The sequence below is a fragment of the Grammomys surdaster genome, unplaced genomic scaffold (genome assembly GCF_004785775.1).
Source record: "Grammomys surdaster isolate TR1022 unplaced genomic scaffold, NIH_TR_1.0 143, whole genome shotgun sequence".
Taxonomy (NCBI): Eukaryota; Metazoa; Chordata; class Mammalia; order Rodentia; family Muridae; genus Grammomys; species Grammomys surdaster.
This window is the reverse complement of record NW_021604601.1, coordinates 6,816,302-6,840,637: the sequence shown is the minus strand read 5'-3', so window position 1 is coordinate 6,840,637 and position 24,336 is coordinate 6,816,302. Positions and strand designations below refer to the sequence as shown.

Genomic DNA, 24,336 nt, shown 5'->3' with positions numbered 1-24,336 from the left:
CATGATATTACTGGCCCTGAGTAATTGACTAGGTTTCTGGTATCAAGTATGATCCAAGTAGAGAGCTGCTGGTTACCACCAACATGTTAGTGCCACTGTGGCCTCCTTAGAGTTACCATGCCATGCTGGTCATCGATGTATAGTTTAAATAAAATTACCCCACTTGGCTTATTCCAAGAGCCACAAACCATCTAACAAAAGCCTAAATATCAGGCACAATAAACCCTTTTTCAAGTTCTTACTCAAGAGACTCCCAAAACAATATAGGCTATTGCTGTTATCCTTGGTTGCTTCTCAGAGGTTAGACACCATGCACTTCAGAACAAGACACAGAACCCAATCTGGACCTGACTAGAAAGCCTCCTCCCTGGGGAATAGCTCTCCTAGTACTAGGTGTCATGCAGGCATCCAAGGGAGGGGAGCAATCAAATCAGCTGCAATACCTGTGAACCACAATGAGGCTAGAGTACTTTAAGTGTATCTAACTTTTTTTCTTATTTTTTTATTCTAATTCAAAAGATTTAGGATTCAAGAGAAAAGCATAATGATTGTTGTATTAAATAAATATTAGTGTTCAATTATAAGTAAAAAGCACTTTGTATCTGTTACCATAGTTACCAACCACTCTTTCGGTGTGGCTTTTAGAGAAAAGGGCCTCCATCACTCAGTAATTTCAAGAAATGCTTTTACAGGAGTGAGCAGAGAAGGTGAACAGGGGTGGTCCTCCCGAGTTCAGGGCAGTTGCTGACTGCGCTCTCTGCCAGTGAGTTTAGAATTCTGCCATTTAGTATTACGTTGTGAGTGGGGATTTTCTTTCCGCCTGATGTAATGCTGACTTAACTAGGTACCAGAATACCATCAAACTCGAGAAGTCTGTTAGTTTACATAGGATGCTGTTACAGTTCTGTAGCATTTTAAGGCGATTTAAATCAAGCAGGCATCAGGAGTTTCCTGTATTTGCAGGCACTAATTGGATAGTACAGGAATGAGTTAAGCAGTAAGGATGCAGTCTGCTTATGAAATCCAAGAGCACCACTGAGTGGCAGCTGCCTACAGGGAGATCAGTGCGTCTTTCCCTGAACTCGTGCCTTTAATCTCAGTGCTGTTTGCATCTTATAGTGGGTGTGTGTTTGTTTGTTTGTTTGTTTGTTTTTACACTTTTATAATCCCAGGTCAGATGGAAGCTAAATTTTATCTCATACTGTTCTGTTGTTGTTTGGGTTTTGATTAGTTTTGTTCCTTAAAGGTAACTTGAGACCACTGGATTGTTGAATATGCACACTGAGACTACAAGAACTTATTAGAGTTGACTGTGTATTTGGGAGAATTGAGTGAAAAAAATTAGAGATGATTCAAGAAAGTGGCTGAAGGAGAGGCAGGGCAGGAATCCAGTGAGTGTAAACGTTGTTGAAGGGTGCAGGGGGGTCACAGAATGACATCACAGGGTGAAGTATAGAAGATGCTCTAGGACTTGGACAGACACTGAGAATCATGATGAATGGTAAAGATTGCATGTCAGAGTTTGTGGAAAGCCAGAAGGTTCCTTGACATTTAGTCATTACGGTGCATCTTCGCTGCTTCTCTTCCCCAACTTCTGGACCTTGTTCCTTCCACAGATTCTCTGTAACTACAAGCCACCTCATTTTGTTTTGTACAGGCCTAAGAGTCCTACAGGAAGTATATGTTAACTAGAGGAATTGACAGAGCAGCTTAAAGAACACAGTTGAAAAGTGTTATTAAAGGTTATTAAGTAGGGAGAGTGGGGAAGGGAAGGTTATTAAGAACATTTAATGTTGTACTTAGTATTCATAACAACTGTTCACCATAATAATCATCAAAGAAGTCTAAAGTTTGGTGGGCATTTAGGAGCCTTCTTGTTTAGAAAGTTCCTCCCATAGACAGTTTCACTCTTGTTTAGAACCTTCTGTGTGTCCAACCACACTGCCCCTGTGGTCAAAGATCTGCTTCCAGTTACAGCCAATTGGTATCGCTGTACGTCCGAACCTTTAGCAACAAAATCAGTAGTGTTCACAGAGAGGAAGCTCTGAGCCGGCTGGCAGGCATTTCAGGCTATGCAAACAGTGCTGTGGTGCCCAGGGAGCCTAGTCACCTGTGGCCAAACTTGTCTTCTCTCGGTTCTTCTAGGTCTTACATCTTAGCCTCTGGCCTCTTACTTTTCCTCCCACTTAAAAACAAACCAGTGTCCTCCATCCAGTATGCTGCTAGCAGTTTGAAAGGAGTTATGCAACCACAAGAACCTTGGAAAACAAGCTATCCTAAGAGAAGATGATTGCCAGAGTGGGACTGGGGAACTAGACTTTCTTTTGAAAGGCAGCAGCACCGCCCACACTGCTTCTGTGTGCATAGAAAATACAGGCACTGACAGGTTCATGAGAACTGCTAGAAAGCTCCTGCTCCTGTGATTTCCAAAGATGAATTGTTCAAGGCAAGGGATAGAGCTTGGTGTTAGAGCATTTGTTTGTCAAGCATGCAAGAAGCCATGGATTTGATCCTCAAGACTGGGGAAAAGCTTCATCACATTGTGCCATATGCTGATATGTTTGATTTAATGATTGTTCTCAATGAAGGTTGATGTAGGAGTGGTGCACCTTACGCCCTTGATAGAGCCCAAGATCAAGCAGCCATTCAAGCTGGTAGAAAAAGTTGTCCAGAATGTGTTTCAGTTTCGAAGGAAATATTGCCACCGAGGGCTTGGGTAAGAATCCTTTTTGACTGTATGACTCTTAGTTTAGGTCCTGTGGTTAGCAGCATTATCACTACCACTGAGGAAATGCCCTGGGTTCACCTTAGATGCCATATATAGGTTTGGTTTTGTCTTAAATACAACCTAAAACCCACAAGTGTAAAGCTTTTGCTGACTTGCTGCTAGGAAGGTTTTGGCTTCTGTCAGGACTCAGTCTGTATGAGTTGCTGTCTCTGTACCTTAAGGAAACACGTGAGAACTAGACAGCAAATATAAATAACTTCTTAGTAGCCATAATGGCATCATAGCATCTGTCTTCCTACCTTCACTCAGCAGGGAGCTCTTTTGTTCTGTCAGCCTCACTGCTCCACAGAGGCACATGGGGCCTCCAGAAAAATAAGACTGAGTCATGGCCCTGCAGCAAGCATACCAATTACTTTTTATCTAGTAGGCTTTACAGTGTTTAGTTAGGTCCAATTATAGTCTGTTAAGAATGAAGAAAGGGCAGTATTTAAAGTTTCTACGTAATATAGTCAACATATAGCTGCTTAAAAGGGCTCGGTGTTCAGCACACATCGTTCATTCTCTAAGACTTCTCACAGGTCCGTTTCGGTAATCTGTAGGAGGTAGGAAATGTGGGTTAGTTCAGGAGATGATTTCAGGTGTGTTGAGGCAGCTGGATCCTGAAACCAAAGCACCTCATAAAACCCTCTTAAAGGATTTTTGCTGACGAGTGTTGTGAATCAGCCTGCCATTTGTTCGCACTAGTTTTAAAGTATAACTCATACATCCGTACCTACCAGCTCTAATTGGAGGTTGCAGGAATCACAAAAAGTACATCTTACTTTTGGAAGTCCTAGAATTGATCTAGCCTAAAGCTGGTCTTACTGCTTCCAAGGCAAACCCACCTCCCACAAACTACATGATGGGCCCCATTCATTTCAGGGCCCCTTCCTTTGTACAGACAGGGACCACATATGGAACTCCATTCTGAAGGATCCTTGTGGATATTTTTCAGTCACAACATACCACAAAGTAGTCCCAAGTGTGAGAGTCTGTTGTCAGATACTCTAGCCTGACGCTGAGCCCATTGATCTAAGTGACCTCACCTTAAGCATTGTGGAGTTTGCGTTACCATCAGGCTGAACTGAAAGGACAATTTATCATCTACCTACCATGGCTTCTGTCAGGCCCTGTGGATGAGTTCCATGGTCACGGTCCAGGCACACTTTTGCAGGGTTTCAGTCATCTAAGTTCACTCAAAAACCAGTTGACTGGGTTTAATTAAATGAAATTTAAAATACATTCTTTCGAGTTTTAAAGGTGGTTGAGAATTATTTGTTTTCAGAACAGATAACAGTACTTTGCAAAATGAGTCACACTTTTGTAGTAAGGTTTGAAGACTTAATACATCCAGGTTATAGAGAATCAGAATCAGAAATTTATTACATAAGATATAATAAAGCATTTGCCAAAATGAGGCAAGTCAAATGTGTTTCATTTTACCTTGGGAAGGTCGTTTTTCCTTTGTGGACACACCTTTCAAGTCTTAGCTTAGACCTGCCTCCAGAGAGTCACACATGGGGTCCCAAGAGGCTCTAAAACCCAAGCCTCAGGCATCTACCAATGTGTCATTTTGAAGTTCGCACAAAGATATATCATGATTGACATAACAATGTAAGTACAATTCTCCCCTCCTTCACTTTCCTTTCAGAATGTTATTCCCTGAAGCGCAGCGCCTAGAAAGCACTGGAAGGCTGTTACAGTTGGCAGACATTGATCCAACTCTCCGGCCCACCCACCTCTCGCTTATGCATTTTAAGAGTTTGTGTGATGTATACAGAAAAATGTGTGATGAAGACCCACAACTCTTTGCTTATAACTTCAGAGAAGAGCTCAAGCAAAAGAAAAGGAAAGGGCAAGAAAAAGATGGTGACTCAGAAAGCTGCAAGTTCTAACTGCTGTCTTAGGGTTCTTGCCTGACAGTCCCTAGCCACTGTGTGGATCTCCACATCCGTGCATCCTTCTGTAACACTCTGTATCGACAAATTCCAATGACCTCCTGCCGTTCACTATTCTGCTTCATAAGAAAATAAATACCAAGTAGATACAGTGCAAGCTTTCCTTTAATATATATATACTGCATAGATACGACATGTTTAGTATAAACAGCATTTATTACAACCTTCCAAAATGAAATATCTGTACATTGTGCCCCTAAACCATGTAAAAATAACTTAAATGTGCTTTAAATAAAGCAAAAACTAACAGCTCAAAGAAAATGCCCAAAGAACTGGGGGGAGGGGCCCTTTTAAAAGCTATCAATCACAACGTTCCCAATCTCATCCCACATAACTTAAAATAATTAGAATGCAAATTTATTACAAGACTAAATCATTTGATTCCTGCTCAAAAGGGATGGAAACTAGTAATTTACAGATTCTGACCAACTAAGTCTAGTTTTCTGATTCACAATAAATTAAAATAACTTAAATCTTTACAGGTTTTGTGGAAAAATATATACTGCGTAAAACCCAAACATGAATAGTTTTCCTGCAGTTTCTATTTTCCACCAATTTAAAAACATAGGAGCATTGTAACCACATCACACAAATCATACTATGATTTGCCATGGCTCTGTGCTTCGTAAAAACACTCCTCATTAACGACTGAAGTTAAACTCTGGACACTGAATTCTCTCTCCAGAACCAAATTTAGATCAATGCTGGCAGTTTCCGGATGGCTGTCCAGGGACTGGTGACGAGTCTGTGCCTTGAGCAAAGTTCCTCTGCCCCTCTTGGTGCTGTTTGCTTTTCGTTTAATGGGGCAAAAGTGGCCCCTGACCAGCTTGGGCTGTTCACCCGGCCCTGTGAGAGGCTGCTGCCCAGCCGGGTGCATGTCAGGTTCCTCAGAGATTCTCAGTCTCTGGAACTGAAGCTCGATGTCCTTAGTAGGGCTGCCCTGTTTCAGAGGGTGGTGGAAGTCCTCATCCTCATCACTCAGAATGTCGCTTTCTTTGATGAGGCCATCTGGGAACTCTGCCAGGCCCTGGGCATCCTTGTCCAACCCAGTGCTCTTACAGTCTTGCCTGCTCTCGGCCACCGGACAGCCGCTGCTCTGGGTGCCGCTGCTCAGGCTGCACTCATCCGAGTCCAGTGAGTTGCCCTTGCTGGGCTCACTGGGCCACTCGCTGCTGGAGGATGTTCTGAGGACCTTCAAAGACCTGGATGAGGCTACCAAGATAAAAGCACATTTCTCCATATGACACAGGAACAGAGTCTACAGTGTAGAATTGGGGCCTCGGGGGTGACACATGAAGATTTTGTTATTGTGGGGAGTAGTTATGTCAAACCATAAATTTACTGATGCCTGTAGGGTAAACTCTGCTGCTCTCTTGAGTGCTGTGATTCCAGTGTGCACCACCACACCCAGTCTTAAGCATGCTGGAGAGCAGGAGTTTGCCGAATGCTGGGCAAGCACTGTGCCCGTTAGCTGCACCCCAAGGCGTGTCTGAGATGAAGTTGGGATTCAGCCGTCTTTAGATTCCCAGAGCTTTATCATATAGATAGAACAATAAAGTACCAACTACCATAAGGGCTGGAATTACTAGTTTGCCAGTGAGTAAACTGAATCACTAATAAAAATCTAGGTTACATTCTTTTACCTTGTAATCTGAAAATATACCACATCTCTACACAGCTTCCCTGTTCACGTCCCTAGATGCTCCATTAGAACCTGGGAAATGTCCTTGCCTCTCTTGAGCACTGTCTTTGCTGGAATTTATAATCAATGTTAAGAGAATTAAGATTGTGAGGATTTAATCGGGGGGAGTGGTTAATTGTGTTCTCTAGAGTTGGAAAGGGTGTTTCTATAAGCCATTAGCGCCATATTAGTTTTGATGACCACAGACTATCTTGACAATAGAACAAAATAGAGTATATGCAGATGTGGAAAGATCAAAGGGGTGGGGAGAAGGGAAAAGGAGACTGTGCCCTATAAGATTACAAAGAATTCAGACGTATACCTCAGTGGTAAAGGCCTACCTAGCATCTATCAAAAGGTCCTAGGTTCAATCTTTAGCACCTAGGAAAAAAAAACTTTAAAGGAAGAAACAAAATGCTTAGTTTGGGAAGTAGAAAGATTAACAACAATATAATCTAAGCTGATAACCTGCTGGGAGTGATCACATAAGAATGAGTATATCTAGTCTTAATCCAAATTAAGGATTGACCCTCAGGAAGCCTAAAACTAGGAACCCTGCAGAGTAAGCAAAGCCTCAGACTCCTGCTTATCCTAGAGGAAGAAATGAAAAGGTAAGTCTGCATTGCATTGTGCCAGCTGGTGGGAGAAGGGGTTTGGGGCTGGATGTAGGTATATTTTATGAGAGGATGAAGTAAAGTTACTCTTGATCATTGACAGATTCAGTTATAGCAGTTATAGCTGTATTGCAAAATTCTCACCTAATTTGGCTGAAACAGGAACTCGGTTCTTAAGAGGTACCAGACGATCCTTACATGTCTTTTCCAATGGTAACTCACACTTTATGTGGCGCCTGAAGTTCTCTCTCAGAATAGAACGAATCACCTTAACAATGCTGGTTTTGCTCTCACTGTCACTGGGGGAAGAAAAGAAAGAGTATGCACTGTCTTTCTGCTTCTTTATGGGCCTAGGGATAAAGCCCTGGCCAGCTCTGCCTTGCCCCTCAGAAGGCTTTTCTGACTTAAAGTATTTCTGATCAACATATTATATTGGACCATCACTTGCTCTTTTTAAGGTGAAGCTGTGACCTCAGACCAAAATTCAATTCAGGAGGGCACTAAAATCATACCACACACACACACAACAGTTTTTTTTTAAAGAAAAAACAAAAACAACATTTACTTTCTGTGTGTGTGTATATATATATATATATATACACACCTTGGGTGGGGGGCACTAAACAGACCAGAGGTGGTCAGATCCCACAGAGCCTAGAGTTACAAGTAGTTGTAAGCCACCCAACATGGGTGCTGGGAACCAACCCCAAGTCCTGTGGAAGAGCAGCAAGTGCTCCTAGCTTAGCCAACTCTCTAACCCTGAACTCCCTTTTAAAGGGACACAATGAAGTTTTAATTAATCATGTGTCAGGGGAAGTACCTGCAGCACAGTTGAAAGATGGTTTCTGGCCGTCCTTCAATTTCTGACTTGGTATGAATCAGCTCCCATGTGGAATTGTTTTCAGTCCCTGGGGAAAAGGAAGTGGAAACAAGAGTCCACAACTTTGCCAAAATGCTACAGTTGAGGATACCTGGGGTATTAACAGTTCAAACGTCCAGAGGTCCATCTCTTCATCTTCTTCCACAGCACACTCTGAGATAGTAACAAATAGCTACAAAACTTGGGCCTAAATTCTCCATCCCTCCGTGGAGGTGCCTGTTGGTTTTGGGGGGTGGTAGTTTATGGTGTTTGTTTTACTTCTGTTGTGTGTGTGGCAAGACCTCACGCAGTTGCCCAAGCTATCCTTGACTCTGTGGCAGGCATCTTGCCTCGGCTACCTAGTTCCTGTTCCTTACCCCTCTTGAAACAAACAGGAAGATTTGCTCAGGAACTTGAGGTGACAGAGTTCCCCTCTGTCCCATGCAGTCACGTTCTTAGAAACATAAGGACCTCTGGCACATAAGCCTGTGGGTCATTAACACCAAAGGCTCTTGCTGCCAGTTATTATAGAAGGTCCTCGGAACATTGTTCAATGTTAAAGGGTTTTTTTGTTTTGTTTTGTTTTTCTTTATTTGCAGTACTCTTAGTATTAAGGAATTTTCTAGTATGTCTCAGTTCATAAAATATAAATTTGTGGAACTTTGTTTAATTTTAAGATATCTAAGCCTACAGCAAAAAGAAAATATTGACAGTTGTTGATTGTAAAAGGCCATCCAGTGCCACTTGGTTTCTTCGAAAAGATTGTGAAGAAACAGCAAAAGAATCCAGCTCTCGTTCTCTCTCTCTAAAAAGTAAAATACATGCAAAAATGCCCCCAGGTGCGATGGTTTGAAGATGTCCCCAAGGCCCATGCCCTTCAAGACTTGGTGGCTAGCCTGGAGGGAGAACGGGTGGAGGCTGTAAGACTGGACCGAGGGGGAGGGTGTTAGGTCAGAGAAGGTGTGTTCTCAGTCACTAAGCCCTCACCTACTACTTCCTGTTTTCCTCTCTGCTTCCTGTCACCACTGAGTAAACAGATGCCTGCCAGCACATGCTCCTTATATGGTACTATGCTGCCACAGTACCTCAGCCTGAAACCCATGAGCTCAAACAAATCATTCCTGCCTATCAGAAATCTTATTAACATGGAAGTCTTATTTTTCCATCCCACATGAACCAAAAGCACATGGTAATGTTTGTCATTGCATTCCCCCAAAGTGTTTACCTGCCGTGTTCCCCAGTCTCACTTGAAGTGCAGATATGGGAATCAACCAGCGGAATTTAAATGGGTCCAAGTCAGCAGAGTTGTGAGCAGGCCGGGAATTGGAAGGCTGCAACGTGAGAGACCATCAGGAAGAGGTTAAAGTCATGTGTACGGCGAACAGAGGTATCTTAATGTGTGCGCAAGTCTCTGTGGGTGTCTAAGATGCATACAAACCAGCTACACACCCAGTACTCAAAGACCACCACCCCAAGCTTGGGTCTGGGACTGTGCCAAAGTGAGAGTTGATGGAATGCAAGGTTCCCTATCTGTGCAAAGACAGCAGCCTTGCCTTCCTGCCAGTGGTTTATGTTAGCCATCGATGTTCTGACTGAATGCTTTGGAGTTTTGTTTGGGTCTTGATTTTTTGAATCAAAGTAAAAATTATTTTAAAACCAAAACGTTTTCAGACCTCTGTATGTATAGAATCACATGTACTATTATTTTCAGGAAATAAAAGTTTTCTGTTTTGGCCTCACTTAGGTGTTTGTCGTAACATCTTTTAAAATAGATGGATAGCTATTCCACTTCTGAGCATATGTGCAGAGAACTCAGTAGCCCACCATAGAGATGTTTACACTCCCATGTTTATTGCTGCTTTATTCACTGTAACAAAGAACTGGGGTCAAATGAATTGTCCATCAGAAGATGAGTGGGTACGGAAAACTTGGGGCGGGGTGTGCTACACTCGCTCCCAAAGAAAAATGATATAAACATTTACAATAAAGTAGGTGGACTCAGAATGTAAATATTAAATGAGGTCACTCAATCTCAGAAGAAAAAAAAAAACAATGTTCTTTTCATACGCAGAATCTAGCCAAAAGTATTTGTACATATGTATACTTACATATGTATGTATGTGAACAAATGCACATTTGGGTACAATATTGTAACATGAAGAAAAGAACAGGAAAGGCTAAACTACAGGGGCATGAGGAAGGACTGAATACAAGTAATATACTCAAGTTATGAAGAGGATATAAAGCTAATTGTTTTTCTAGTTCTAATTTTGTCATGAATATTTTGGTTCTGATGTGATCCGTGAGTCGGCACTGAATGTGTAAAGTGTACCGTGAAGTCCCTCGGGCTTCTATTCCTAATGCTATCCTAACTGTACAAGTTCATCGAGCCGAGTAGACTTGGGGTGTGGTGTTTTTATTTATAAGTGCTTTATAATAAAGTGTAACTGAGTAAGACAGATGGTGTTACGTTCTGTTGGACAGTGAGGCCGTGATTCTTAGCAAGCGTTTCAGTACAGCACGGGAGAGCTATGAAAAGGCAGCATTAATTGAAAGTCATTGTTCTTACCAGTTTCTTTTTCAGCTTGCAGTTTTCTTTATAAACCAGTATGACAGCTCTCTTAAAAACTAAAGAGAGTTAAAGAAAAAGAAAGGTCTCGTTATTCTCTGCAAACTCTTCCAAGGTTAAATTAGAGCTGGATGCTTTCTGAGAAGAAAGCCCTTCAAATGGATGCCTCTGAAATTCCACTGCGTTAACACCTGCTTTGCCTTGCCTGACTTGAACTGTGCAGAAGGTCCTGACTAGGAAAGTGGGTCCTGGCATTTGTTTATCCATTGTTGTACTGACAGCTGAGACTGTGGCATCAAGGTCTCAGCGAGAACATACTACCTACGTACTCTCCCAATTCTGGGTGAGGTGGAAGAGGGGTTGAAATGAAGTACTGTTTAGACAGCAGGTTCCCAAACCACCTCATGAGGTGCTTCCCCAAGCAGCATCTTCCTAACTCCCCAAAACCAGGAGTCAGCAGGCACAGCAGTGTTAGTCAAGCTTGTTGTTACTGTTAACGCTTCTGAAAGGAATACCAACCAAATACTGTGAGCTCAATGTCCTTCCTGGCTTTTCCCAGAGACAGGAATGGGTTCAACCAGGAAACTGTAGAGTGCATCAGAAGTTCCCCCATAGACAGCTCTGTTACCTACATTGTAAAGACAAGAAACCAAGATGTGGAAACCCCAGAGTGGATTCTTTGATGTTAGACACAGAGTTGTACACATGTGCTCACTGCTAAAATGTACATGCCTACTGTTCTATTTATAGTGTCCATCAGCACAGTGTAGTGGTGGAAGGTCGGTAAATGTGAGCCAAGCATCAAGCTGCACCGGTAGTAAGAGGGATGATTTACGGCTTCCTGCCTGCTGGACCAGGGGTTTACCACTGAGCTACATCCTTGACCTGGCCCTCTCCTTTATTTTTTGTTTTGAGACCAGGTCCTTCTAAATTTCTTAGCAGGCTTTGATATTGTAATTCCACCTCAGCCTCCCAAATAGCTGAGATTACAGGACTGTTAACTAATAGGAGGTAGTGGGATTTTTTTGTTTTTTGTTTTTGTTTTTGGATTTTTGTTTTTGTTTTGTTTTGCTTTAGTACACACTTACATAGGTGACAATTCTGCCATGGCAGCCATGTTCATCTAAAGAGTCCGTGTTAGTGTTTATTTACTTTAGGTCAATGAACCACATAAGGCTGCTAATAAAATATACCTAACTGACCTAGACTAAATAAATAAATAAATAAATAAATAAATAAATAAATAAATAAAAGCTCTGTCTCTTTTCAATTCCTACCACTTTCTACTTCTTCTATGTGCTTTAACAGCTCAGTGGTCCAAGTTTAGCAACCACACAAAATACAGAATGTCAGTGATCACTGGGTCTGTCTGAGCAAGCAGGCAATCACTCATATCTGATACCAAAACAGAATGGTGACCGGAAAGGAACAAGCCATATTTTATCCACATGCTGGGCTCCTTCCTTCCTCCATTCCCCAAGCCCAGCCTTCTCTGGGTTCTAGTTTCTAGACCTACAACTCCACTCACTTAGGAAAGAAGGGATGTGGGGAGAAGCCAGCTCTGGTGCTTCTGTTGCCTCTGTATAATGCTAACATGACACAGTTACATTTTTCATTACATTTCTCTATAAACTATATAATTACTTCCTATATTAAGAGCAAAAAATAGCTTTGTCTCCCCCAGGAAAGTAGCCAAGTAGGTACTCTGGAGCTTCGCCTAAGCTCATCCACCCAGGCATGAAGCTGCACAGTCCAAAGCCCCCACAGACCTCCTTCTCGGTGCCACTCTGCTCCGCCACCAGCTGGTCAAACACTGTCCCGTAATCCTCATAGATCTTCTGCATCTCATTGATGTGACTGGCTACTTTTTCCATGGCCTTTAGTGCCTCTGAAAAATATGAGAGTTTGCTTGCTTATTCTAAATCCCATCCAACGCCAGCTTGGGAGTCCAGCTCTCAACTAATGGGAACATGATTGAGGGACAACCCATTTAACACAGGTGTTACAGTCAAGGGTAGTCAGACTGTCCTCTACCTCAAATTCTCTCAGAAGTGAGGAGACTGTGAAAAGTGCCATGAGTAAAGCTAACCTTGGCCCAGCTACTTTTGTACACAGTGACTATAATCAATACCATATTACAGAATATGAAACAGAGTTCTAGAGGAAAGTGAATGGTGGCACAAGAATTCAACCCAACATGTCCAGTCTCAGAGGAGCTTACTCTTGCGTTCAGTGTCTCCTCCACAACTACCTGGCAGGTTAGGAATCCAGCACAGTTGTTCAGTTACAACATCAGAGGGCAGGAGGCTTGGCTCGGTGCTTTAAATACAGAGGCCTAGAGTTTGGTTCTCCAGTTCAAGGAAAAAGTACAACACTTCCGGTGTCTGTACATTGCAAATACCCAACTGCAAGCTCAGTTGTTTGCATTATTCTTGCATTATTCTTGGGCAAGTTATAGACAAATGACTAATTACAATGAGGGACAAATGACTAACTACAATTTATATCATTTATTTACTTGTACAATTTAGTATTCATGTCAAAAAAATCTTGGCTTTATTGGTTATGATACCAAAGTATGTATACACTGGAAAAACAAGTGTGACGTAGATTCTTCTCCGGGATGATTCTCAGTGCAGCTAACCTGTTTCTGTCTGGGAATTTTGCTGTGGCTCAATTAGACCTGCTAGCTTTGATGTGGAAAACAAATCACCTTCTCTCTGAGCCTAGGGAACACTTAGCGCTCATCTCCAGGGTCTGGGTGCTAATGTCAAACTGTACCTCAGGCCAGTCAGTCAGTCATTGTAGCCATCCCCTGTGAGACACCAGCCACTAAGGTATCAACTGCCTGTCGTTGGATCTGAGCACTGCTCAGAGATCTCCACAAGGTGGCACCCCATGCAGCAAGCATGAGCATTAGCTGTAGCACAGCCGAGGGCCAAGAAAGTACAGGAGAGACTCAATTAGGGATTCTTACAACACTGTTCACTAGACCTGTGGTCTTCTACTTCAACTCACTAGACCTAAATGACATTAGTTTAAGATTTTAATCAAAGCATCCCTCTTGATCCGTCTTACCTGTCAGGTGATAGTGTTCTTCACTCTCATGGTCGGTCAGTGACACCAGCTCCTTGAGGAGCAGAGGGTACTTGAGCACTCTCTGCACAGGTTTGATGAGATAAGATTCCAGCGTGGAGGAATGCTGCTTGGTGGGATTCCGGGCATCCAGAAAAGCCTTGAAGGCTTTGTCGGTTTTAGCTGCAACCAATGGATAACAGATCCTCAGGAGAGCATGGTGAGATGAATTCACCTGTCTCATGTCATCTCCCAGTGGGGTTTTACATATTGCCAGAGTTCTAATGCCATTCGGTAATAAGACCAAGTGCATCCATGGGCCAAGCACCAAGTTTTATGTACCAGAGTAGAAAAGGGTAGCAAGTGTCTTTGTCACACCACTGACAGAGCCTGCAAGTGAAGGTAGCTTACTGGGATTGTAGAGGATACCGTTCATAGTCTAGAGAAGGATGGGAAGTCACAGTGGAGCCCTGTATACCCATGACTAGGTGACCTAAAGATGGGCTTCAATTACAAGGAAAGCAGTAACTCTCCTGCCCTAGCACTTACTCTATACACTATTGAAAAGTAGTGTCACCCCACCTTTGAAGCCTTTACCACACATCTCCAAGCAGACCATACCTGATTACAGTTCTTCCCTCCTAGTGTGGCCTAAGGATCCCTGAGCAGCAAGAACTGCCTCTATCCCGTGCCAGTGTTATGACAGGTTCATATGATGGGGCAATGGGCACGCCAGCCATCATACTAGGTTCCCCTGGTGGCCATTGGCAGAGCAACCATTGAGAGTCCAACCAGTTTGGATGAAGAAATGCCCTCATTTAGGTTATATCTCAAGGGTAGAATCAACAGCACATAGATGACACTGATCGCCAGACCATGTAGGTATCAACATGATCCTTCATCTTTATGGCAAAGGACAAATTGGACAAAGTGGATTTTTGTTTTACTGTACACCATCCATTAAAAAGATATGTGTGAAAAGAAGCATCCTTCATTGAAAGTGGCCAGAGAAGATGGATTTTTGGCTATTTGGCTAGCTCACAGTCATTTGAAGCATTCCAAGAACATGTGTTTTTATTTTGTTTTTTGGTTGGTTGGTTGGTTGGTTGGTTGGTTGGTTGGTTGGTTGGATTTGGGTTTTTCTTTTCTTTTTTTTTTTTTTTAACTTGAAATGTCTAGGGTACTGTGAAGTTCTGCATTTAAACCAAGTGGGTTTAAGCTGCTTCATTAGAAACGTTAAACCCAAGATTGTAGAAGAAACCTCTCCACAGGCTCCATGAAATAAGGGTAGGTCATCACATAACCTTCGTGACAGTGGGAAAGTGCACAGCCTCCTAGAGGAAGTGCTTCCCAGGTCCACCAGGAAAACCACCTTAGTTATGTGCTTCCTGGAAGTTTTTGATGGAGGGGTTTTTATAGCTCCACAAGCCTAAGAAAGTAAACAGAATTGTAGGGGAAAAAAAAACAGTATGCATTCTCTCCACTCATCTGAGGCTTGTGGTTGTGTGTTTTTACAGAAACACACACACAGAGTAAAGTGGCACACGGCAAAGCTTGGAACCCACCTGCCCACGACCACCGTCACTACAAATAATGAAAACTTCCCCCTCGCTTTTATCAAGAGAGGAGGACAAACCATGAAAATTACATTTGACTCTCTACTTGCTGGATACAGACCTACCCTTTATTAACAGTTTAAAAAAAAGAACTGTAAAAGGCATAAACAACTCACCTCTCTCTAGAACCTTCTGTACTTTAATGTGGTTGGCACAGAATCCACTGTACAGTTTAAAGTGATCTGCATAATAGAGGAAAGAACCTCCAAGGGAGAACAGCAGTTTCTAGAAGGAGGAGAAGAGGTCAAATCAGGCATGTCTTCCATGTGCTCTGGCTTCAGCAAAGAGTTTGCTTCTGACAACTGTCAGTACTGTTCTGTTCAGTTGAGCAGACCTTTAGATTGATGGGAAAGGTTCTGGCAGAGGCGCTTCCTAGCAGCAGATTAACTCCCTGATGGATGGGACCACAAATGGTCTAAGATACTGGTTCTCAACCTGGTATTTCCAACAGTCTTAGACAATCCCTGTAAAAGGGTCATTAGACCCCCAAAGGGGTCGCAACCAACTAGTTGAGAACCACTGGTTTAAGGGGTGGGGTATGGAGACTCTCAGAGCTCTCCATACTTGGGATGAATCATTCCTACTGTATGCTTCTAACCTCCTTTCTATTGCCTTCCCTCTCTCCTCTGCAAGAATTTCCTGTCAGCCATGGTCCTTACAATTAATTACTCCTTCACAAGGGACAAAGTTCCCTGTTAGTCATCTGAAAATCCACGTTCTCCAGCCCAGTTTCCCAAAACCTCATAAGAGAGGTACCCCGTACGGAGGAGCTGCTCTTGCTTCCAAGGAAGTTTCTACAGTACCTTTCTTGAAAGTCAGTGGACTAGAGATATGCTGAGCAATCAGGTGATCCAGACTGCTGACCCCTGAACAGTCACTCCAGGGCAAAAATACAAGGCCGCCTTTCCCCACCCACAGAGAAAGCAATGCAATAAAAGACTGAATTCGCCTACATAGGGGAGAACTTTACACCTTACCCACCTACATTTGCTTTAGATCCAAATTCAAACTACTTACCCGAAACTGTGAGGGGGTTTCCAGGACGCTAAAGTCTGAGGAAGCGGAGATCCCATCCTCCAGAGTCTCCAGGAACACCTTCTGAAACTCCAGCATCTCGGGCAGGCTCCCAAAAAGTGACTCCATCTACATGAAGGGTAGGGTGTGAAAAGGTGTGGCCAGGACAAGCTAGGCTCCTACAGCCCCAGCACAGGAAGTGCACACCCCTAGACACAGGCAAAAGCAGAGGCTTTACAGAGCAGGCACAGGGGTGTAGTCTACACCTAGAGAGACACAGCTCCATCTCCCTACAATTCCGTACTTCCAAGGTTACTTTTTAAGTGGGATTTTGGAATTTAAAAGCCAGAGAAAATGAAAATTAGAAGAAAGCCAATTTAATATTAATAACTCATAAACTGAAAAGTAACTTTTGGCCATACCTCCTGAAAAGAAAATCATCTTCCTGCCTTTGTAAATATGCCACTGAGCTTTCTGGAACAGAGGCCACACACAAGACTTTCTGAAGATCCTTCTACTTGGGTGAGTGTAGATTAGGAATCTCCAGCTGTTTTCTAGGACTGTTATATCCAGCCTGCAATCCATGGGCTACCTGAAGCCATGGACAGCTATGGATACAGCCCAAACCACGGTCACAAACATAAGTAAAACATACTTTCTCTGCATCAGGTATGATGGCATAGGCCTTTAATCCTCGCACTGGGGAGGCAGAGGCTGGCAAATCTCTGTGAATTCAAGGCCAGCCTGGTCTACATAGTTACAGAGTTCCAGGCCAGCCAAGATATAGCACAGTGAAACCCTATCTTAAAAGAAAAAAATTAAAAAAAAAAAAAGTTTTGTCTTTGTTTTTTCCTGTGGTTCTTGGTACAAACCCTGAAGGTAAAAAGTGTCAGTTTGTGATGTTAAATTGTTAAAGAGGCCAAGCAGCAGAAGGAAGGTATTTGCTACTTACCTCATCTTGCGTAAGAAAGGTCTCACTCTGAAGTGGCTCCAAGTACAGTTCAAAGAGGCAGCTCAGATCCTGAAAGCCAAGAGAAGAGTCTCTTTAACATACGAATCTGCAGAATAGCCAGTTATTCCATTAGCCCAGGCAGCAGCCCCAAAGACTTCCATCTTTGGGAATGTAGCATGTTATCATTGCCTACTTAACCCAAAGATTAATGACACCATACCCCTGCCTCTTAGATTGTACAGATTCACTGTATGGTATCAGCAGCCACTCTGCCGTTAGCTTCTTGTTGACAGAACAGGCTCTGTCTTTCCTGCCACAGAAGCTATCATTTCTCTGGAGGGGAACAGAGGAGCAGCTAGGCACTGCTGGAGTGACCTGGCATTCTCTGTATGGAGTTGTGACTTCAGGCTGAAACCAGCAGAATTTCCAACTCGTGTGCTCAGGTGCAAGAGCACCAACATTGAGCAGCAGAGTTCTTTACAACCTAACCCACACTGGAGTCTCTACTGGTCTAGTCATTCAGAGAACACAACGAATACAACAGTGGAAATATTTACGTAATCCACTAAAGTTTACAATTTAAGAACCTGAAGCCAAAAACAATATACCTTTTAGTGACAGAAAAGACTTCTTTGGGGTTTCATTTATTCTGAAGAATCAGGAGTCAGACACCTAGAACTAGTTGACTTCCATGCAGACTCACTATGTAGCCCAGGCTAGCCTTGAATTCACAGAGATCTGCTAGCCTCTGACTTCCTCCTGACTCTCCAGCTTTGCAAGGGAGAAGTCTTAGAAACCAGAAAGCTGTGTGAAACCCAGAGTGTCCTAGAGCCTAACTAGTGACTGCCCTGAGAGCAAACCAACACTTCTGGTTCTTCACAATGAAAAACCTCCCTGCATTCCCAGTCTCCCTCCCCCCTTGCCTCCTTCCCTCCCTCTCCACGTTCACAACAACCTGGGAATGTGAGGAGGGAAGGTGACTGTGAGTTACTAGATCAAATCTCAGGGACACACAGATGTGGAAAATGTCAAGGTGCATGCAGATTTGGAGTTAGATCCAAGCAGGACAACGAAGAAAATCTTGTGTTAAGTCAGCAACAAGAAATGAAGAAATAGTAGGGCTCACTGTGAACTATAACTCTGCACTGAACACTGGTTATTTTGTCAGACACAGTCACCCCTGCCCAGGCTAATGTTACTTGCCCAGAGGACTTGCTGCACAGCAGGAGCCTGTCACTGTCATGCTGAGCCTGGGGTAGCAAAAAGGCTCTGTGCCTGGAGCCCTATAAAAACAAACGGCAGGGTTCCTGCAGGGAAGGAAGAGTTGGTCCTTCCTCCCCTACCTGCTCCCCCATCTACCTCAGTAGCCTAACCATTACTGGAAATGGCCCTGCTGGTACAGTGTACTCCAAAAGGGGGATGGTGATGAAAGGGACTGCGCCTTGGACACAGAGGTTCTATGATGCTGCCAGATGCTGTCAGATGACTCTGGCACCTCAAGCACTCACAGATCCCAGAGCTGCTTGAACAAGATTGCTGAATCCCTGAAGAAGCTCTGAGCTCCCTGAAGTCTCTCCCTTCCACAGGATATGGGACAAGGCATGCTGGAAAGTGAAGCCAAAATCTCTCTAGCTTTTCTTTCTCTCTCACAGACCAATACAAGAGGCGCTGGGGCTAGCTACACATAAGATTTCTGAGAAAGTATTGGGAAACAGCAGCAGCACACTAAGCTCGAATCTGCCTTTGCTGGTTGGTTTGGTTTGGTTTGGTTTGCTTCTAGAGTAATCTAGTATAGCCCAGCCTGGCCTCAAACTCATAATGTTGCTAAAGATAACAGCTCCTGATCTTCCTTCCTCTACTTCCAGAGTGCTGGGATTACAAACATGTACCATTATACCCAGTTCAGCAGTATCAAACCCAGGGCTTTGTACATGTCTGCTAGCACTGTACCAACGGAGCTACACTCCCAGTTCCTTGGGTCTATTTTGTACAGAAAAGGGTAACAGCCACATGTGTGTCAATGTGTAACTCGTGGACTTAACAGAGGTAAGATTTTCTGGAAGACTGGTGACAAGTGCAGGGACCAACAAGGAAGTTGGAGAGGCCCTTCCAAAGAGCATGCAGCAGCACTCCAAGCCAGCCCAGGCCTGGACTGTCCTGGGCCATGCTCTTCCAGAGACTGACAAACACAGCAAGCTTAGGATAGCCCCAAAGCATGAGCAAGTGCTTAAAGCAAAGAATACTGTGTTTCCAATCTCCCATGTTAACAGAAAGTTTCTCCAATCACTAACTAGGGGCTGGCTGATCAGATGAAGGAATCCAGTCGGTACCCAAGACCATGGTAGCTATGCCTTTGTCGTGGTATGATAAAGTGCTTCCGTTCTGCACGGGGCTTCCCATGGATAGGGCTGACCCCCTGGATTCTGAGAACCTATATTCAGGGCCCCTAGGGTAGAGAATGCTTCTCAGCTCCTCATAACCCAAAGTGATCTCTACTCTTCTTGCTGAAGCAGTGTGGACTCCGTTCCCACAGACTGCAAATAACGAACTCCAACATCTGTTTCCATAGTGAAAGCTGCCTTGGCAACAAAAGGAGCCAAGAATCCAATTTTTTGGAGTCTTCTAAGTTCTTTTACCCACTCAACCTGCCCTCCCTTCCCTGAGGCAATCCACCTCAAGAAGCACACGTCTACATCCTGAGTGGCCGACGTCCCAGGCAGAGGCAATCTCAGACCTCTGCCAGAGTGACATCATCATCGACAAAGGGGCGTGTGCATGCCCACCACTTCCCATTACCTTCACATAAGACTTCTCTGTGTCTACAAGCTCCTGGATGACTTTCCGGAGGCGGTCTGCGTCTGAGAGGTGCCGAGCCAGAGGCCTGGGAGGCGGGTCATGGCTCTCTGTTGGTGCTTCCATACTGTTGGCGTGGGTGCTGTTCAAGCCCTTGCAGAGCTCCGCAATCTGCTCGGCACTCTGAGAGATGAGAAGAGAGGGAAGGTCACGCTCAGGACATTGCTTGCCAGCATTGGATGTGCACCTCACCTGGAACACCAAGTGTTTGTATCTACGCCAAGCACACGATCAGGAGACTCACAAAGACATAGGTCTAGGGCCAATAGTTTCACTCACTTCGGACTATTCTCACCATCACCCAAGAATCCTGTAAAGAAGATGGCTTCTGTAGTGTTCCCCATTGCTATACAGCACCCCTCACTATCACGAGAGCTGCGCGTGCGTCTTTAGCACTAAAATCAGAGCATTGGGAATGGGGCTAGCTACTAAAGTTGGGGTTGCTCTAAAAACCCAGACATAGAACAGACAGGAGGCAGACTCAATGAATCCATCCTGTCCTCGGCACTTGGATGAACCAGCTTCCCATCTCAAAGTCTAGGAAGCTCAGACATGCTGAGGTACCGTGCAATTTCAGGATGGCTTGGTCCCAGTTTGCCTCAGGTTCTGCCCTCAGATCTAACTATTTAGCCTGAGCCACATAGCAGTTATAAATGAAACCGCTCAAGCTGGCTATGCATATACCAGGATAGAATAGAAGGTGAGACACGAATCACATGCCTCAGAAAAAAACATCCCTTTCTGTTCCAGCTCCTCTGCCTCCCAACATAATGTCTTCATTTGGTAGAAAGACAGAATCAAGACAAAAACCTCAACAGTGATCCTCTGCCTGCCCTTGCTATCCAGTTCAGTGAGTATCGAGCAATCCCCCTCAGTCTCCAATGAAGTGGAGGGTAGCCGCCCGAGTAAAGAAGACCCGCCAAGGTTAGAAACATCAAAGTGCAGACTGGGACGGTCTGGAAACCAGCAAGAAGATGAGTAAAAGAAATGGAAAATGCAGACACACAGATGGGAGGACCACCCTGGAATAGAAAGTCATGGAAAATCAGCTAAGACTGTAATGTGGTCCTAAGTGGTACATGACCCAAGGAAGAAGCACAGAATGAGCTAATGACGCGGTGGGAACACACACCCAGTAATATTCAGAGCCTAACTCAAGAGGCGGTGGCAGCGAGGCTCTGATCTACTGCTTTCCCTTCTAATGAACCCATGGGATGAGTTGAAGGAGAGATGTTGTTTACAACTGGACACACAGACTTCAAAGGCGTTTACTTCAGATCCGTTCAAGCAGATAAACAATTCTCCTTGAGCATACATATTTCTACTTGTTTTTACTTTTAAATCTGAACATGAGTATTTCTGGGAATGCCTGTCTGAAGATGTATATAAAAGTCAATAGGAAAACAGATATAGAAGGCCTGGAGCATAGTTCAACTGAAAAGAATGCTCTCCTAGGTTGTAACAGATTTCCCGGGTTTGATCCCAAGCACCATGAAAGCCAACTCTGGGCGCGGTAGTGAACATCTGTAATCCCATCATTCAGGAGGCAGAGGGCTGACGGTCAGAAGCTAAAAGTCATCTTCAACTACAAAGCAAGTTTGAGGCCTGCCTGAGCTAAATCAGACACTGCGCCCTGCCCCCTGCCAAAAAGATATGGATGTGAAGGCTTTGGAATACAACTATGTTTTCCAAGTGTCCCATATCATCAGATTTTATGAACTGTTTTGGAAGCTACAACACCATTCATCACATCCTAATGGCACACGCTCACAGGGAAGTGCAACAAAAAGGTGGCAGCCTTTCTTTTCCAGGACCTGAGGAACTTGAAAGAATGCAAGGAAGACACTCAGACTCCTGCCTTCCTCCTCCTCACGTGTGGTCCCCAGCCTCACATTAGTTTTTAACCAAACATGGTGTCATTCTGAACCAGAACCCCTGGGGCCCCATCACAGGTAGGGGTTATGGATGCTTGGTTTGGATTTGGGTTTGTAAGACAAGGTCTTACTATGGAGGCTGGACTGGCCAGCAACTTGCTAAATAGACCAGGCTTGCTCAGATCTTGAAGCACTCTCTCTTCTGCACCTCCCAAGTGCAGAGAATACAGGTGTAACTCTGCCCCTCTGTGGGATTGTTGAGACAGGGTCTCCCTATGCATCCCTGTGCCACTTTGCATTTGAGATCCTCCTACATTGCCCTCCCAAATGTTTGGATTATAAGGATGTACCATCATGCCCAATACCATGGATATACCAAGTGATGCTGAGGTATGGCCTTCAAGAGAAGACCTGTTGGTCTACCCATCAGGACAGCTACACCTGCCCGGGTTTCCCGAGATTGGCATTGACTCCAGCTTATCTCCTTTTCCCAGGATGGAAACAGAAGATGCATAGACTATGTTTACATATAGAAAAGCACACTGGCAGAATCCCACCCAAACAGACGATGGCCCAGGTTCTAGGCCTAGATTCTACTGGCTATTAAAAAGTCCATGATAATTACAGGCTCTAAAACTTACTTGAAATCTCTGTTCTGAGATTTGCACCACAAACCCAGACAATTCAGTTTCTGTCATCCTGAGCGCTAATAGTCTCCAGAGCCGCGGAATCTATATTAAGTGTGCATATACCGCACAAAATAAGATCTGACAAAACGCACCCCAAGTTAAATGGCATCTGGTGAGATTACAGCTTTGCCTTGCTGGGATGTCAAAAATCACACCTAACAATGTGGTGTTAAAATAACCAGCCTTCAAAAAATAAAATATCTTGCCATTTTGGAAATTCGGAATTCATTTTAAAAACACTTCTCATAGGATTGAGTTCCAAAGAGTGAATGTTAGCTGGGTTATTTCAATGGCAGATTTACTCGTCACGGTACCACAATTAAGTGTTCAAGCGCTGCACAGATGCCTATGGTACACTTAACAGTTTAAGCCAAGGCCTAAACGTGGCTTCAAGGATCACAAGGGGGCAGGGCTCATAGACTCGATGACAAATGTTTTTTAAAGATGCGTGTGAACGCTTCTCATGGATGCAGGTCATTTCCTCTATATCTACCCATGATGATAAGCGTCAGACAGCAAAAGGCCACAGTCTGTGTGAGTACGGTTAAGACACTTAGAAGCAGTGACATTTACGAGCAGCCTTGCCTACCTGACAGGTGACTGCACCCTTCCCCGTGTGGATCCAGGAGAAGAGGAGCCATGCCTTTGCCTAGTGCCTGTGCCACACCACGCTCAGGAGATCCTCTCACTGAGCGTGCCAGCCTCTCGACTTCGGCACAGCCCACTGATACTTTATAGATGAGGACAAGCTTTTCACAGCACTGGCCACCCATGCTCCACGCAGGACGGGCAGCGAGAACTTGTTCTTCCTGTCGCCTCTGCCTACCGAAGGGTCTGGGTTCTCTTGCCCCAGGTGACAGAAGGATGCAACATGGCCGTTTCAAGTGGTGAATGCAAGAAACACCTTTGCACATACCATTTCGGGGGACAATGGAGAAGTCTGTCAGGCCATCCAGACCTCAGCCCTAAGGACGCTGCTTCCAAAACAAAAGGCATGGCTCTAAGTTGGAGATAGATAGATAGATAGATAGATAGATAGATAGATAGATAGATAGATAGATAGATAGATATGCATGAAGGCTCAGATGCCCAGCAGTGCAGAGCAGTGGGCATGGTGAGCAGAGAGCACTGGCCTGCTGAGGGAGGAGCCAGCTTTTCTGGTTTTCAGTGTGTAGCAGTCCGTAGTAACATAACGGTCATGCTGAACCTCAGGGTTTTCAAGAAGACATTAACCATTCACCTTGTGGATCTCTTAGAAAGAATAAATGAAAATTATTTTTCCCTTAAAACTGTCTGGAAAGATAAAATATGGACACTTTCCTCCCCCGTCCCCAACGCAAAATGTTCTTTCAAGTTTTTGCTTTATCATGGCGGTACACAACCAAGAACCTAACACTGGAAAGTCCTGGGAAAGAGGACTGTAACTCAAAGGCTAGCCTGGGCTACCTATTGAGGCCTTGTCTCCAAACAAATCAATTTAAAATGGTCAGGTGTTTACTCGGAGCCACCAAGTTTGATCCCCACTTAAAAACAATTTCATCTCATTTACAGACAAGGCCTGACTCCCTGAGGAACTCTGAATCCAGACAAATGCCTAGGCAGAGTTCTTCTGGGTTTTGTTTCAATGTGTGGATGAGGCACCTTCTGTCTCCCCCATAAAAAGAGGCAGTGTGTCTATTCTCAAGAAGCTCAGAAAAGCATTTGGGAAGAGTGGCACCAAAGCGGCCTACAGTGAGCAAGCATCTAACCTCAGACACTCTTCGGAGGGAAAAGGACAAACTTGCTCAAACTAAGTTCAAAGTGACCCTATCACCC

The 24,336-nt window shown here is 44.1% G+C and overlaps 2 protein-coding genes across 2 annotated transcripts in view; one reads left to right on the top strand and one right to left on the bottom strand.

The window, feature by feature from the left end:
• Tfb1m (transcription factor B1, mitochondrial) overlaps positions 1-4,981 on the top strand; it is a 35,352-nt gene extending 30,371 nt beyond the window's left edge. The window contains exons 6-7 of the mRNA XM_028764323.1: positions 2,589-2,716; positions 4,419-4,981. Of these exons, the coding sequence (XP_028620156.1) occupies positions 2,589-2,716; positions 4,419-4,662 (372 nt within the window). The 3' untranslated portion in view covers positions 4,663-4,981. The remainder of the gene's footprint in view (positions 1-2,588; positions 2,717-4,418) is intronic.
• A 300-nt stretch (positions 4,982-5,281) lies between these two features.
• Tiam2 (T cell lymphoma invasion and metastasis 2) overlaps positions 5,282-24,336 on the bottom strand; it is a 413,516-nt gene continuing 394,461 nt past the window's right edge. The window contains 12 exon segments of the mRNA XM_028764322.1: positions 5,282-5,937; positions 7,165-7,319; positions 7,841-7,928; positions 9,105-9,210; positions 10,449-10,507; positions 10,968-11,076; positions 12,218-12,336; positions 13,527-13,706; positions 15,256-15,364; positions 16,157-16,282; positions 17,106-17,174; positions 19,902-20,081. Coding sequence (XP_028620155.1) covers positions 5,324-5,937; positions 7,165-7,319; positions 7,841-7,928; positions 9,105-9,210; positions 10,449-10,507; positions 10,968-11,076; positions 12,218-12,336; positions 13,527-13,706; positions 15,256-15,364; positions 16,157-16,282; positions 17,106-17,174; positions 19,902-20,081 — 1,914 coding nt within the window. The 3' untranslated portion in view covers positions 5,282-5,323.